The sequence below is a fragment of the Diachasmimorpha longicaudata genome, chromosome 13 (assembly GCF_034640455.1).
Source record: "Diachasmimorpha longicaudata isolate KC_UGA_2023 chromosome 13, iyDiaLong2, whole genome shotgun sequence".
Taxonomy (NCBI): Eukaryota; Metazoa; Arthropoda; class Insecta; order Hymenoptera; family Braconidae; genus Diachasmimorpha; species Diachasmimorpha longicaudata.
In genome coordinates, this window is record NC_087237.1 from 3,674,358 (window position 1) to 3,689,836 (window position 15,479).

General features: G+C 38.3%; 3 protein-coding genes across 6 annotated transcripts in view; 1 reads left to right on the top strand and 2 right to left on the bottom strand.

The window, feature by feature from the left end:
- Positions 1-12,339, bottom strand: part of LOC135168417 (rhotekin-like) — a 31,908-nt gene extending 19,569 nt beyond the window's left edge. Inside the window, exons 1-2 of one of the 3 annotated variants that reach the window (XM_064132578.1) lie at positions 11,295-11,394; positions 6,538-7,323 (exon numbers count right to left, since the gene is read on the bottom strand). In XM_064132578.1, coding sequence (XP_063988648.1) covers positions 6,538-7,206 — 669 coding nt within the window. In that variant the 5' untranslated portion in view covers positions 7,207-7,323; positions 11,295-11,394. Of the gene's footprint in view, positions 1-6,537; positions 7,652-11,294; positions 11,395-12,177 lie in introns of those variants that run through there. The other 2 variants (XM_064132583.1, XM_064132579.1) reach the window with 2 other exon arrangements.
- Positions 12,340-12,461: 122 nt separating this feature from the next.
- Positions 12,462-14,062, top strand: LOC135168429 (prefoldin subunit 5). 2 transcript variants are annotated; one of them, XM_064132607.1, is made up of 3 exons: positions 12,462-12,826; positions 13,361-13,467; positions 13,561-13,781. In XM_064132607.1, the coding sequence occupies exons 1-3, from the start codon at positions 12,622-12,624 to the stop codon at positions 13,636-13,638; spliced, it is 390 nt and encodes a 129-aa protein (XP_063988677.1). In that variant the 5' UTR covers positions 12,462-12,621; the 3' UTR covers positions 13,639-13,781. The 2 variants fall into 2 exon arrangements, with proteins under 2 accessions (XP_063988677.1, XP_063988676.1); XM_064132606.1 differs by lacking the exon at positions 13,361-13,467 and having other exon boundaries at positions 12,473-12,826; positions 13,561-14,062.
- Positions 14,063-14,494: 432 nt separating this feature from the next.
- The window catches only part of LOC135168425 (uncharacterized), a 43,041-nt gene continuing 42,056 nt past the window's right edge, over positions 14,495-15,479 (bottom strand). Inside the window, exon 6 of the mRNA XM_064132599.1 lies at positions 14,495-15,314. Within this exon, the coding sequence (XP_063988669.1) occupies positions 15,232-15,314 (83 nt within the window). The 3' untranslated portion in view covers positions 14,495-15,231. The remainder of the gene's footprint in view (positions 15,315-15,479) is intronic.

Genomic DNA, 15,479 nt, shown 5'->3' on the forward strand with positions numbered 1-15,479 from the left:
GGTTAATTTGAGAGTTGAAGTTAGAAGTGCTTTGGTTGGTTGGAAAATTCATTTCATTGATTGAAATTACTCGCTACAAATGTTTGGTGAGGACAAAGTTTCTCCGGTAATTGTCTTTTTGTGGACGAAAATGAGTTGGTGGAGGGACAATGAAGTTTTCTTCACGGAGAGAAATTTTATTTGAGAGAAAACATAGATTTTTACTCGGATTTCTAGAAAAATTTGACAAATTCCGGGGAATGTTGTCTCAATAAATTTATTAACTGGAATTCTTCACAATCAATCTTCACAAAAAAAATAATAATTGAATATCCAGAAGACCTACTTATCCAGGATTTTATTCGACTAGAACCTGTTCATTAATTTATCTAATAAACTGTCTCTCACTTTTTTACGTACAACTTTATTCAATCTATTCCCTGAAACTAAATTTAAAATTTAATTAAAGCCCCATCATCTGCAGTTAATTCCTAACAAACCGTACTGGAATCCCTTCATTTCACGTACCGTCATATCTTCCATCAAATTTCCCCGAAACGTTTATCTGAAATTCAAAATGAAATTTTCCACCACTGTATAATGGCTCCTCGCAGTCTTCGAAAACCAATATCTAAAGTGACTCGGAGAGACAATAGCGAGATGCCTCGGTACCTCGTAACACCCACATAATCCCTTTCCACGAGAAAACTTTGCTCATTGACCGGTTTCTGTATTACACTCCCATCTCGGGGGGTTCATTCCGCAAAACTCCCAATTACCGTTGTACCAGGGAAAAAATTGACAATCGAATGTACGAACAGTTCCCCAAGAAACAATAAAATTAACCAGTCTTACGAGCTCATAAAACAGCAAAGACTGGTCCAATACTTTCCGCATTGCAATTTCATTCTGCAGGAAGGTAAAAAAAAATTTCGAATTTCTCGGAAAAAATTCAGAAAAAATTACCGTCCCGTCTGGCAAAGTGGATTTAATTGTTTACACACCAGAAAATTCTCAAATTCTAGTACCGTAAAGAGAGAGATTTTTAATAAAAATTCAACAAAACTCCGTTGTAGACCTTCGCCGACCTGCAGAAATAAATATGTATAATATGTATAATATATATAATAAATTTATAGGTGACTCCAACCCACATGTAGTGCATTCAAGTGAATAAAAAAAAAATCAACTGAAATTATTCAGCAACATTAACGGAATTCGTCCATTCGTTTGTAAAAATTATTTAAATCCACTTTACGATGCGGTTATAGTAATTTTTCTTGTACTGTTCCCTCTGCTCTGGTCGTTTAACAACATGAGAAATGTTACACCGGCTCAACTTTATAGATAATATAATTTTCCGATAATTACTGAGACCCTCAGTGATGCGTTATAACGCAATTGCAATAAAAGCACAAAGATGGTGGGCATCTTCAGTGAATCGTAACGCTCTTCCGTTGCTCCCCCAGTATTCCGGTATTTCTGGGTTACAATCACATTTACCTAGTGGTGTTTAGATGGTATACGGTCATCAACTACATGTACATGTGGAGCCCAAAGTGAGGCTAGTGTCGACAGAAGTAGGTTTGCGGGTTTACGCTTTGACGCGGGCCGTTATCCTTATCGTAACCCAGGCCAAACTGCTACTGGGCCCTGATATCATTACCAACACAACTACACATTTGAATTGTTGTCTGTGGTTTTCAAATTGCCACTCAGTGAAGCTCTCCAAATGACATTAGACCATAGTTTGCATACATTCAGTGCATAATTGACAGTTATACTTCGAACTTGATACGAGAAAACAACAGAATAAATTAACTAAATTCTCAAGAATAAAAAAAGGTTTAAAAACATTTTTTGGAAAATTCTCCTCCATCTGCAACGCAACTTTCCAACTGACGCAATTCCCTCATCTACCTATCATCAATGAAAAATCGAGAGTTGATACTTTTATGATTCATCGAGAGATAGAACGAGAGAGAGAATTATTTCAGCTGGACTACTTGAATCTCCAGACACGATCGTATCGGCCTTCTTCTTGTTCCTCTGTTGAGTGTAAGATCTATCGAGGTATACGATATGACTGCAGATTTCCAACAGCACCTGGGGAAATGCAAGGCTTGAGGCGGAGAATTGGCACTCGGTGGGCAAATGGCGAATCGGACATTGGCATGCAAACGAGAGAAAATTCACTGATTTATTTTTTTTATTTTTCACTTGACTACTTGTGACCCGACTTTTTTCGTGGACTAGAACTGATTTTCGAGTTAAAATGTAAGGCGTATGCTACTGGTGTATTCAGTGGGCTCAATAAAATTATGGGATTTCTTTTCGGGAGAGACTATTACTGGAGAGAAACCGAGGACTAAGCACGTGCTGGGGCAGTGATCTGGATCTGTACGAATGAATTCTGGAGATTGGGGAAACCCAGGCTTGTTCACCTATTTAGAATATAATTATTTATACTATAAAATGTTCGAAAAAATCGAATTTCATGGGCAATTGATGATTAATTTATAAGGGAATCAGTGGTTGCATGATACCCTCGGGTTCTCCCTCAGGAGGAAAGGAAGATGGGCTGAAGAGTTAGAGAAGATCCTCATCGTTGTCCTGTGCAACGATTGCATATCAATTAACTTTTGTGACGTGTCCACGTAAAAATTGCACAACATGGAATCCTCAACGTTGTGACAAAGAAGAAGAAAAAGCAGATATTCTTCAATATTCCAAGAACATCATGTAGGTAGTTTTTGCATGGGAGACAAATCCAAGAATATCCATTTGTGTCATCATCTCCCCACAAATTCAATTCCTCCTCATCCTCATTTTTCCCACGAAAATAGTATAATTACAGGGTGGGCGAGCAATTATAGCCGACGTGCTGACTCAATGAAGCGTCGAGTCCATTAACACAAAATCGATTGAGAATTCAATCGACTACACAGGACGGCTACAGACACAGGTGCAACCGAGATTACCAACAAGCACTGGCTGATCTAATGGAATTCCGTGAATAATGGAAGAAAATTTATACGTATAAAACAAGATATAAAGAGGGGAAAGTGGCCAGGTAAGAGATTTGCCAGCGACTCTGGAATTTATTCACCACAATTCTATAATTCATAATGAGCAACTCCCCTATCTCCAACTGGCCACAACAGAAATTGTCTGTAGAGGAATAAATGACGTAACAATCTCATCGTTTACTAATTTTACTAATTCTACTAATTACTAATTTTCCACCGCCAATGACGTGATAGTTTCCATAATTTTTACTGCACATTTATCTCGACGTGTGGATCAATTTGCCCGAGATCATCCCTAATTGAACCAATACTCAACAAACAGAGGAATTGTTCATGGTTAAATAGTATCATATCCCCGATCAATATTGAAAGCAACCAATCACCAAAGGAAATTGCCGCCATCCTTATACAACACCCAAGGTCTTGTGATCGAAGTCGAACCCAATGGATTTTCACTCTCAACGAGAAACCGGTCGTCGATGCTTTCTTCTCCATTGCCTCCAGGTATATGTAAACTTCACTTTGGATGTTCCCTCCGTCTTCCAGTAATTTTAAAAAATACTCAGCACCAAACCAGACACGTCGGAGACAACGATGAAGCTCAGAGGTGTGCATAACTACTCCCCTACCATCGCGGATATCAACATTTTTTTTTCTCACCTTTAATTTCAACTTTATAACACGCACGTTATTACGCCACTGCTTGTAATGCTGCGTCGAAACATTCCGGTGGTCACGGAAGTCTCTTTGACCACAGGTGCCGACGCATAACGAGTTTCCGCGGGCAATATACACAAAATTGTATATTATGGGGAACAATGCGGCGAGGTGAGTATTCCAGATGAACGCTTCTATCAAATTATTTCTCGTTCTGCTGCACAGTTCCGCCTTTATGTCACTATTTTTTTTCATATTTTTCCTCCAACTAATTTCGGAGATATGATTTTTAATTTTTCCCTAATTCAATTTTGATTCGCAACGTAGACAAAAAAAATTTTCCCCAACATTTTTCATAGATACAAATTCCTCTGTTTGTCTGAAAATTAAATTACAGAATAATATCTGTAGATTTCCTCCCCCATGAGTACGGTATAAAATAATTAGTTTGATGATTCTTAGAGCATTAAAAATTAGAGGACCATCAGTGGACTGAGGTAAAATCTATTGATTCTTTGAAGGAGACCACTAATGAAATGAAAACCACTTTATTGTGGAATTTTGAATGATCAAAAGTGAGGACCCAATCGAGTTAACTATGGCGCACCGTTGATAATTGCCTCTCCCCCCCCCCCTCTTGTACGATCGATGATGCTCTAATTACAGACGAGTGGCGAGATCAAACGTACGAGTTGTGCCCTGGAACACAAACGCATTTACGATCTCTCGGTACGGGCCGTATAATTACAATGGGTGAGTGGTGCTTCAAGATTGAAATCGATTCTGTTATATTACACTAGGATGTATGAGTGTCTGTCGTCTCTGGATGTTGGAGAATCAGCAATTATCATGAAATATGGTATTGAAGAATTTAACGCTGATATTGGAGGTGGGAAGGGTGAGTGTAATATTGCAATGAGAGTTTATAGGCCAAGTCAGCACGGGTGAAATTAATATTTTGTGTAAAGCTTCATTGTAGGACGAGGAGGAAGAATACAGGGGAAATATTTCAAATATTCAATAATTACACGCGATGGATGGAAAATACGCGCTAATGCCAATGAATTACATGAAGTGGAGGGAACTATTAGTTTAAATTTTCGGTAATAGAATATTTCGTTATTTTGATATGTTTACGAGTCGCAAACAAAGTTGACAGTCTCAGTTGTATAAAATCCTGACCAGAATTATTGCCCTCCAACATTTCGGTGCTAGGTATTTGGAAAGGTAAAAAGCTACAACTCACTGCTCCAGTTGAGCATATCAACGACAATGAATGCCTTCAAAGTGGAGGTATTTCAAGGCTACTCAGTTACATCACAATCGAAACATTCCCCAAACCCAAATCAATAACCAAAGTTCGAATGGCATATGGTGACGCAAAGCCCAATGTCACGACGCCTGACCAGGAACATCGCAATTCGTCTTCTCAACTTTGTCCACTGACCAACTCTTGCCCAGACCTTCAAGAACATTCAGAAGAAAACAAGAAGTCTCTGATGATTTCAAAAATCGAAAACATCGCGATATTTTTTCAAAATCGCATCCATTTTCAAAAATCCTTGCATTCAACGGTCTCACAGATAGTGTTGAAATAACATGAGGTGAAATTCATGAATAATTTGCTTTGAATTGACAAAGGAGTGGAGAAGTCTAGACGCAGTTAACCCTGTTAGTGAGTCATATTGATTGAGCTCAGAGATATTAACGCTAACGCATATGAAATAAATCAGCTTCGATATGATTCCTCAGTGGAAGATATCATAATTTAAATATTCAAGCATTTCCTCTGACTCGAATGATAATCTCCCGCAGCCCATCTATTCACTATTTAATCTGCCTTCTACGCATGTTCATAGCACTCGGCACACTTCCGAATATACCTGTTTGTTTGGTATGTACATTGGTATAGTTGACATTTCATTTCGTAATCAACCGCATAATGCCACACCGTATTTACCCCTGGGGTTTATGCCGAAGGATCAGCGGTGTCGCACTAGAGGTTTCTTCATCGTCAATTATCGGAGAAGGGAAACTCGCATCTTCTTCACCCGCGAAACATTATATAGTGACGATGGTATATGCACTATCGCTTCTTGAACTACCAAACAACCATCTCCATGAGGTAATATCTGATAGTCCCAACACGTGTTCACAACGAACGAAGAGAAAAAGACGGAGAAAAATTCTAGGGCTCGGCACCACAAACGAAACGTGAGCTGATAAATCTCTCACATTTTAATCCAAATCATAATTATAATTTCAGATGAGCTAGGGTAGAATGGGATATTTTCATGTGTTGATTCATTGAATCTCAGTCCCAGTGCAGCACTAGAATTTTTCCCGGAATGTTCCTTCAAAAATTCACCGATTTTTCACTCCGTGCGCTGTAATCATTACAAAAAATTATTTCAATCGTGTGGAATGAGTAAAATACTTATCATTACTACACTCTGATGTCGACATTAACAGTCTCTCTCAACTCTTGTTCTAGAATATTTTATTGGCCGTTGAGACACTTCTACTTCCCCTGACTTTCCTCTCAAGGATTCCGTTAACTTTTACCACACCAACAAAAGCCCTCGTAAATTAGTCGAAATACTTCATATTTAGAAAGAACAGGTGACTAGAAATTATAGTATTGAGCAATAAAATACAACATTGTACATTTCCCCACATATTCCAGGTGCAGCTCGTGATTGGGAGTGGCTTAATCATGAAAATAGAATGTTAAAGCCTCCGTAATGCCACTTAATTCAATGAACAATGGCCGAAAAAAAAAACCAGCCAAGTGATATATCTGACATCCATTCAGTATCAAATAAAGTCATACATATATTCAGTTCATTCAACTGTTAAAAAAGATACTCACCCTGTATCCGTTGAGCTTGTTGTTTCTACCGAGTACAGCCAAGTTGGCGTCGTTGGAATTCTCAATCCCCTCACTATTTTCCATTCCGTCTACTTCGTCTTTGACTCGAACAATTTTTGGCGAATGTCCAGTTTTATACTGATCCTTTTGACAGTAGTTCCTTGGACATTCTCTAGCTGTTCTCTTATATCCAGCATTTGATATACCATTGGTATTCCTTTCAATTCGTGAATTTTTTATCAAAACTTTTGATCCATCACGACCACTTCTCCGATGATTCTCGATAATACGTGTTCGATTGCCGGAACTCTGGAGCATTTTCTCCTGTAGATCATGAGCTATTTTCTTTATACGAGGCGAAGCAAGAACTCGTCCATTTGATAAAGAGGTGGCACGTAATGGTACTTTGACTGTTGTATGATTACTTATGTTTCGTTTATTCATCTTGAGGAGATCCTGCTTGATGACATCTATTCCTTTGAGATGATTTCTATCCGTATCGTTGATTTCACCTGATGCACATTTTTGAATCACGTTAACACGCACAGCACCAGGACGTCGTGAATTTCTACGGTGTAGAATCATGGGTGGTAGATCAATATCATCGGGATCATCATTCTCAGTTGTCTCCTCTTGCTCCGGCACCACGTACAGTCTTATCTTATGCATCTTTTGGCTGGGGAGGTGCTGATACTCGATTTATCGGTGTGAAGGGGAGGCGAAATGAGTTAGGAGGCACCATGTACACTCACTTGTGTTAATGATATTGGATAATCAGGTGATTATCTGGGATTTTAATGAAATATGTCAGAAGATATTATTGTAAAACGTTTCATCGACAGCAAAAAGTCTCTCGGTGATTTCTTCTGAGATCAATTGGTCTCGAAATTAATCAGCAATACACATTGAAAAATCTAAACGTAACTTCTGATTATGAAGTCGTTTTTTATGATTTTCGTAATGTATAACTATTCTCCTCTTGAAATATCATTACATAATTCTTCATTGAGACAAAACATTAGTTTTATTTCGTAAATTACGCGGAAGAAAATTGTGAAATCGGTTTGTTACGATCGTAATTGACTATTTGCTGAACGTAATTTCCGTTTACCAAAACGTACTTTACGATTAGATTTTTCTGTATATAACGAGTATTCGTATCAGATAAGACACCTTTCCTGTCTCAGTGATTATCTCCGAAGTGGTCCAAGGAGAAAACACAGCAGTACTTTTTGCTGTTGAGAATATTCCCTATGAACGAAGTCATTTCGTATTTTCTCTCAACATGATTCAATGATTAACCAGATGAATCAGTTTATTTCATCTAGATCTAGATCGCATACATCACGCACTCAACCAACTGCAGATACTCAATTATCGATGGAGAAAGATTCATTGGATCAGACTTTACCGTGTACTGTGTGTACATTGTACATTCAATTCACTTCATAACAAATTGGTTGCATCATTGAGACAAGCTCGATGTATGCAATTAATTTTGAATTAAATGCATTCCTCGCCGATATATGTGAAATAATCTGCTGGGGCAATTGGTGTTACACGTGAATGACCTTCGGGCTTTAATACATCGGGAGGAATATTAATATATACGTTAGATAGATGAGGGTAAATTGTGAATGGCAGTACGTTGGACTGAAAAATAATGTGAGATTTCGCCCGGGGGGAGATAACTTCGACGATACCATGAGGAGGGAAAAAGTAAATAAAGAAAAACTGAGCAAAAATGATTCACATTCTTGAATTACTTATTTGAAAAAATCTCACCAAAATTCTTTCCATCAATGTTGATTTTCATTCTCAATTACTCGATTTGCTTAGAAATTTTTTCCAACATTTTTCTTCGTCCAGATGGCGCAGAATATTCATGCCCGAATAAGTAGTAATATAAAGACATAAACAAACGACTTTTTGAGATTACAGAGATGCGTATGTTATGACACAATAAACATCGTGTGACTCTACTCTCCGTTCCTCTAGTAAATAAAAAAAAAAAGTATAGACAATGATCGTGGGTGTGGAGAATTGTGCAACTTTTTTTATACATTTCTCTCTCAGCTTTTTGCGCTATTTTTTTTCCACTCTTTGCACTGAGCTCGCGCAACGTATCGTACTTCACATGAGTGCGTAATGGATCCACTTTTTCTCGTATCACGAGCATGAACTGCTGGAATAACTTTTATGTATTTTCTCGGATTTTTTTAAAAAGTGTTTTTAACTCTCCTTCTCGGTGATACTTTATATCAGAGCTAGTGAAAAATGCGCCTGTGAAAATTAATCTGGGAGAGCTTATCGCGAGAGGTGACTGTCACAGTAAAATCTTCGGGGAGAAGGGAAGGGTTGTTTTTGGGAAAATATTTTTAGCTGCGACCACAGCTTTCGGTCAGTTTTATTAACTGGAAAGTTTCTGATAGTTCAAAAATTTAATTTGGTTTTCCCCACGATTTTTATGGTATTTGAAAGGTAGAAATTTTACGGAATCTAAAAAAAAATATCTCCGATGAGTCCCCTCATGGCCAATAACCTCTCTCCTACTTCCACCATTATTTTCACCTCTTCTCAGTAATACTTTATAGTAGTTTAAGAAAGAAATTTTGCGTTCGTGAGAATTATTCGTGAAAAGCTCATCTCAACAGCTGCATTTAAGATTCTTGACCCCCAGCGTGACTCCTAAATGCTCTGAAGTCGCCGGAGAAAAGGCCCTGTTAACCCAGTTCACCGTTGAATACCAATCGCGGATGGCTCAAGACTTTCTTTCACAATTTTAACGGATATGGGAATAGTTGAAAATTGACAATCGACCAGTTAGAACGAGGAAATGGTGGTGCAAAAGAAATTGAGAAGAAAAAAAAAAGGGGGTTTTGCTGGTAATTTTTTAATGAATTCCGGTCACGAGTTTTTTTTTAATGGCTCAAGGCGATAAGGTGATAGCGGATGGTAAATTCTTTTGGTACCTGTAATGACTGCCAATGAGGGGAGATAAACGAGATGAACCTGGTCCAGTGGTAATACCGTTACCAAAGTGTTCCAGTTGCCCAGAGCTGTCATTTCAACTGAACCAAGTGAATGAGTTACCTGAATTCATATCGTGATTGATCTCAACGTCAGGTATCGCATCCATCAAAATATTGGGGAAGGGAGGGGAGGATGACGTCAGCTATCGAAATACGGTAGTCCCGGCCAATGTATAAACATCGTGCATTTTGTTTTCAACGAAATTCATCGTGCACTTGAAATATCTGGCTAATCACTCATTAAACAAAAAAACTTCCTGAATCAAGTCGATTACACTCGATACAGAACAAAAAAAAATTCATTCTCCGCACCGTCTTTAAATTTCCCGCCTCGAATATGAACATAAGGAGTTGCACAAAAAAAGTGGATGATCACATTTTAGGGCTGGGTATAGTTGATTTTGTTATTAGAATTTCACCGGAGTTTATTTATATTTTATATTTTGATGTGTGAGATCCCGGATGCCGTTAAGGGAAAATGCAATTGCATATCAAACTGAAATAAATTGGCTCAAGAAAATATATTTCTGATATTGGAAATTTTGCTCTCAGTGCAATCATGCATCACTAATAATTCGGTCTAGATTCTTGAAAATCCATGACATGTCCCAGAAAATAAAAAGTTCTCTTTCTCTCTGTATAAGTAGGACTGAACCATGTCAAGAATTAACTCATTCATGCAGTGATCGATGACATTTACCTCAGTGAAACATATCAGGTCATCTTTTTCGCGCCCAGCATTGAACTGGTTTATCAAATAATGCGCACAGAATGTGAGCCGATTGATATCAATTATGATATTTCGAAAGTGAGAATATGACAGTATGCAGCCGTCGTACTGCATCGCGGAGCACGTGGTAGGCCTTGTTAGGGCTCACCATGCGTGACAAACATTCCTGGTACAGAAGGTTACCATTGGAACTGCATACTACATCAATTATACCGTGAATTTCATGTTGTTGGTCAATAAAACATGGGCAGTGGAAGATTTGTTTAGTCGTAGAATTCCTTTAGAAATTAATAATAATAAGCGATGGATAAATAATAGTCTGAACAAGGTATTCTTCGACAGAAGTGGCTCTTGATAACACTCCTATTTTTTACCATCACTGACTATCAAAGCAACTTAACAATAAGATTACGTTTTTCTGTTGAGCGCATTGAAAACAGTTTTCTCACAGCTTTCGAAATTTTACGCACTCGTTCGCGAAAACAGCCATGTCACCCTCACCAACGTTTTAACCGTTGAACTCGGAGGTATCACAGAAAAAAAAGATGTGCCACAGCTGCGTGCATAAATGTCGGTGTTTACGCATTAGCAACACAAATAATTTAATTTTTTTTTAAATACTGATCGATAAAATATGAGTATTCCAATTCAATATTCACAGGGATGATTTAATCGTAACACTAGCAAATCCGAACCGCCGACTAACTTTAATCCCCCATTCATCAAATGTATATAAACTAGACGAGCGTAGCCCTACGCATTTCCGTAATTGGATCTACGAAGCCCTGGTAGTTAATATTCCCGGTATTGCATTCATAGGAGAGTATTAAAGCTCGATCAGGATTTGTGTCATCCATTATATTCAAATTTGGATCATTCCAACGCGGATAAACAAAACAGCGAAAATGTGGAAACAAAATTATGGTCAAAGATGATAAGAAGGGCGTTGGGAGAAATTGAGTTAAACTTCTTCAGGGCACACCACCCATCATTACCAAAAATCGGAGTGAACAATGGTAACAATGACACTATAAACACTCGTGCGAACTTCCCAGCGAATGAAACAACACTGATAATGACGGTAAGCGATCCTACTCGTGGTACACTGGAGAGAAGGGCTCCTGCTCGAGAAAGAGAGGGACAGTAGTAAAGCACGTGGGGGGGCAACACCAAAATCGGTGAAAGAGAAAGATGAAGGAATCCCATACTACACAGACAACATTCGAAACGTTCGCTTGAAAAGCATTTGATGAATATGTGTCAGTCTCTTTTGAAGATTCTAATCTAACGATTTTCGACGAATTCGATGGGAACTGACTACATCTGAATGACAATTCAGTCAGTCAGTGGGTTTAGAATAGTCTCCAGATTCAGACCTAAAAATTAAAGCTGCGATTAACTCCTTAATTCTTCATTCAATACAACATGGAACCGTCGATGACTTGAACAACATTCATCCCCTCGTGGACTTACCCTATTTTCCGCATATTTTCTCATCGCGAAAATTCCCATGACACCACATTTCACCTGACCCCCCAATAATCCCCAATAAAATTTCCATTCATAATATTCAATCCACCGAGAGTGTCGCCACCGTTGGCCACCTGTGGCGATTCGAATTTCGAAATCCCAACGGTCAATCACCGGTTGTAAACAGGTGTCCCTCACCTTGCCAAGGGTCTCTCTACCCCACCGACCCCTAATAAATTACGACTTCACCCCAAATAGCCCACAGACGGCCCAATGAAGGTCCAATATCGTTGAGGACAATAGAATCACCCGTAAATTTTATTATTCATGCAACGATACGAGGCAACAGGTAGCCTCTTGCTACCGGCCTCTCTAATTACCGGGATTTTCTATGATAATACGACTCACCACTCGGGTTTTCCGGTTCCTCAATGTCTCTCGACGTCTCACACGGCTGTGGTAATCACTCAAACCCCTTAGATATTTATTTTCTTTCTCACTATTGCCATTGACAGTCACACAATCGACGCTAACATGTTTTCGACGCGGCGCCATTTTGACTCTACCCGGTCTCCTCCCTGCCCGTCAAACACTGCGCGCGCCGCTCACGTCGATAACGATGGTGAAGTAGGGAATGGGGATTATTAGCAGTTACCGATGGATGTGTGCGCATGACCACGAGCTACCGCGGTCCAGATGGCGTCCTAAGCAGTTTGTATCACCTCGGGACTGTCTTTTTCTCTTGCCGTATTCGGTTATATTATCGTGGAAGTCGTTGTCCGGCTGGAATTCTGTGAGAAAAGGGATTTGGTGTTGAATAAGTGACTTTGTAAGACTGTTTTGCGGTGAGAAATGGCCACGATAACGTCCCAGGAGGCACCTCATCTCCAGCAAATCGACCTGACCAAGTGCAATGTCGATCAACTGATGTTGCTGAAGCGACAACTTGACACGGAAATCGAGGTGTTTCAGGACTCCATTCGAAGGTTAAAGCTGGCCCAAAATAAGTTCCAACAGTCTGGACATTGTCTCGATAAAGTTAATGCTGAGATCAAAGGTAATTTTCGGGTTTGGGTGATTTATCCAGGGGAAATTGTGGAGTTTGAATGGAAGGGTTTTGAGGTTAGGTTGGAAACTTGATACACCATGGGGGAGCTTTCGGTGAATCTCTCGGGTGGCGAGGGGGGTGATTGGCAGGGGATGAAAGACCGGATTTTCCGGATCACGTCACTGATTTCGTGAATATTATTTTTGGTCTGGATTCACCATTGTAAAATTCGAATTTGTGAGTCACACGTTCTTTTTTGATAAAATGAAGTTGAAGAAACTTAAGTGATAAGGAACGGCTCCACGTACTCCAGACGATGTTACAATTTTGTTTAACACCGTATGATGAAATGCGATGAGTAAACTTATGTTTTTGGCGAATAAGAAAAGAGTTTTCGTTCTGTCTATTGACAGGTATAAAAAATTAAAGAACTGTCAATTGGCTTAAGTAAAAACTGCCTCCCCATCTCCATTCATTTGAGCTATTACCCATTTGTAAGCCCTCATTTTTTATTCGAAACATTGTCCATATTTTTTTACAAAGGAATATCTGCAAATCTGAATAATGTTTTCTCACCCGAGTTATCACAACTTTCATTTTCCTCTGGAGGAGTTCTTACCGAACTTGCGCCTTTTCCCTCAATTCAAAAGGTATCTATCCCGGGCGAAACTCAACTCAACTTGATTTCCTTAATCCCGTTTTGCAACTTCACATCTAATTCAATGTCTCTTTTAAAATTCTAGGAAAAGAAATTCTCGTTCCTCTCACAGAATCAATGTACGTGCCGGGAAGAGTATCAGACACCGAGAATGTCCTCGTAGACGTTGGAACTGGTTATTTCATTGAGAAACCTGTGGACGATGCGAAGGATTATTTCAAGCGTAGAGTAGCGTATGTCACCGAACAAATAGAAAAAATTCAAGTTCTGGCGACGGAGAAGCTGAATATCTGCACTGCCACTATGGAGGTCATAAGAATGAAGATTCAGGGACAGGAGCAGAAGGCAGGGGCATAAAATCATCACAAATGATTTAGAATTCAATTTTTCTATATCAATGGCCTCGATCATTCGTCCATAATGGATTAAAATTTATTTTGCCAAAACTCAGGATTCTTCATTACATTTTTTAGAGAAAATTGTTTTGCCACATTTGATTAAGCGAATTTATTAAAATCCAATCATGGTTTTATCTACTATATGCATTTTATAACGTTCAAATGTCGTTTATTAAATATACTACAGTATATTTGCAATTATTATCTTTATTAAAACCACCTGCACTAATTACGAAGTATCTATGTTTGCTGAAAATTTAATAATATCTGTGTTTATTCGTGAACGGAAACTGCATGAAACATAGAGAGCATTGTGTAAACTGAATGGAACATATTTTTTTTATAAGAAATTAATCCTTGCTCCTCAGTCCTTTTCTTCACATTGATCTCTGCAATATTGTTTTAGCTCTGATGAAGATTGAGAATGGTAATAGTGATATCAAAATCATAAAGAATTGAGTATTAACGAAGAATCGGTTGTTCTGTCCATTTTGCAGGTGGAATAAGGAAATTACGGATATGATCCCCCAATTTTAAGTGAACTTACCTGAAATATTAATATTCAAGGCTCGATGAGACTGACTTTGGGAGGGAAGGGCGTAGAAATAATGAGATTTTGATTTCAACGAAGAATCAATAATTTATTTGTTCATTCATAAACTGAAACAACTCCATAAAACAATAAGAGCATTCTATAAACTGGACAGGACGTATTTTTCCATCTGATGTTAATTTTGTTTTCAACTAGTCATGGTTTTTGTTGGAGGTATCAAAATAATCGCCACAGGATAGAAAACACCGTATAATATTCGTTATTTCTTTATCCATTTTTTTTGTATTTATATATAATTCGTCGATACTCGATTGTTAATATCGATGATCTAACACAATGACATTATGAGATTTTCATCATTCCCTTAGATTACAACGCCAGTTGTTCGAGGGAGCCATTTTGTCCCTTATATATGTCAACATAATATCGCTATAATTATTACATATTTCTTCTATTTACACGAATAACATATGCTCGTTGAAAATCTTACTCGATTTTGAATTCTCAGTGTTTTTTCTTCAAATTTCTTATTCTTAAATTTTTTTTCTTGAGAAAAAGGAGTTGTTGAATTCTCAGGGTAATTTAGGGATAGTTTTTGGATTTTTCGCTTCAATGATTTCCCTTTTCTCTCTGTAATCTCCTCCCTCACTGACACAAAAACATGGATTTTGGTGTCACTTTACATTTATCCAACAATGATACTCACTCACTCCGCGAGGGGTTTTACACTCTTTTTAAATATCTTGTCTCTCTCTCTCTCTCTACGCGCAAAAGTATTTTAATTCGAACTCTCTGCAGATTGGTGTTATCTCGTACATTGCAGGATTGAGCTGGTGAATACTAGGAGATTTATCCAATGAGCAATCGTCAATTTTGATACACCGTTACCTGGAAAATGGTAAAGACCCTTTGGATTAAACTTAACATTGACTTAGACTACTTAAGCAAATATCCCTCAGTTTCCTCAATAGGAATTAAGGAAATTTTAATTGTTTTATTTTTAATTGATCTTCAATGTCTGGGGCTCTCCTTCAAATACCCTGTGACTTTTGA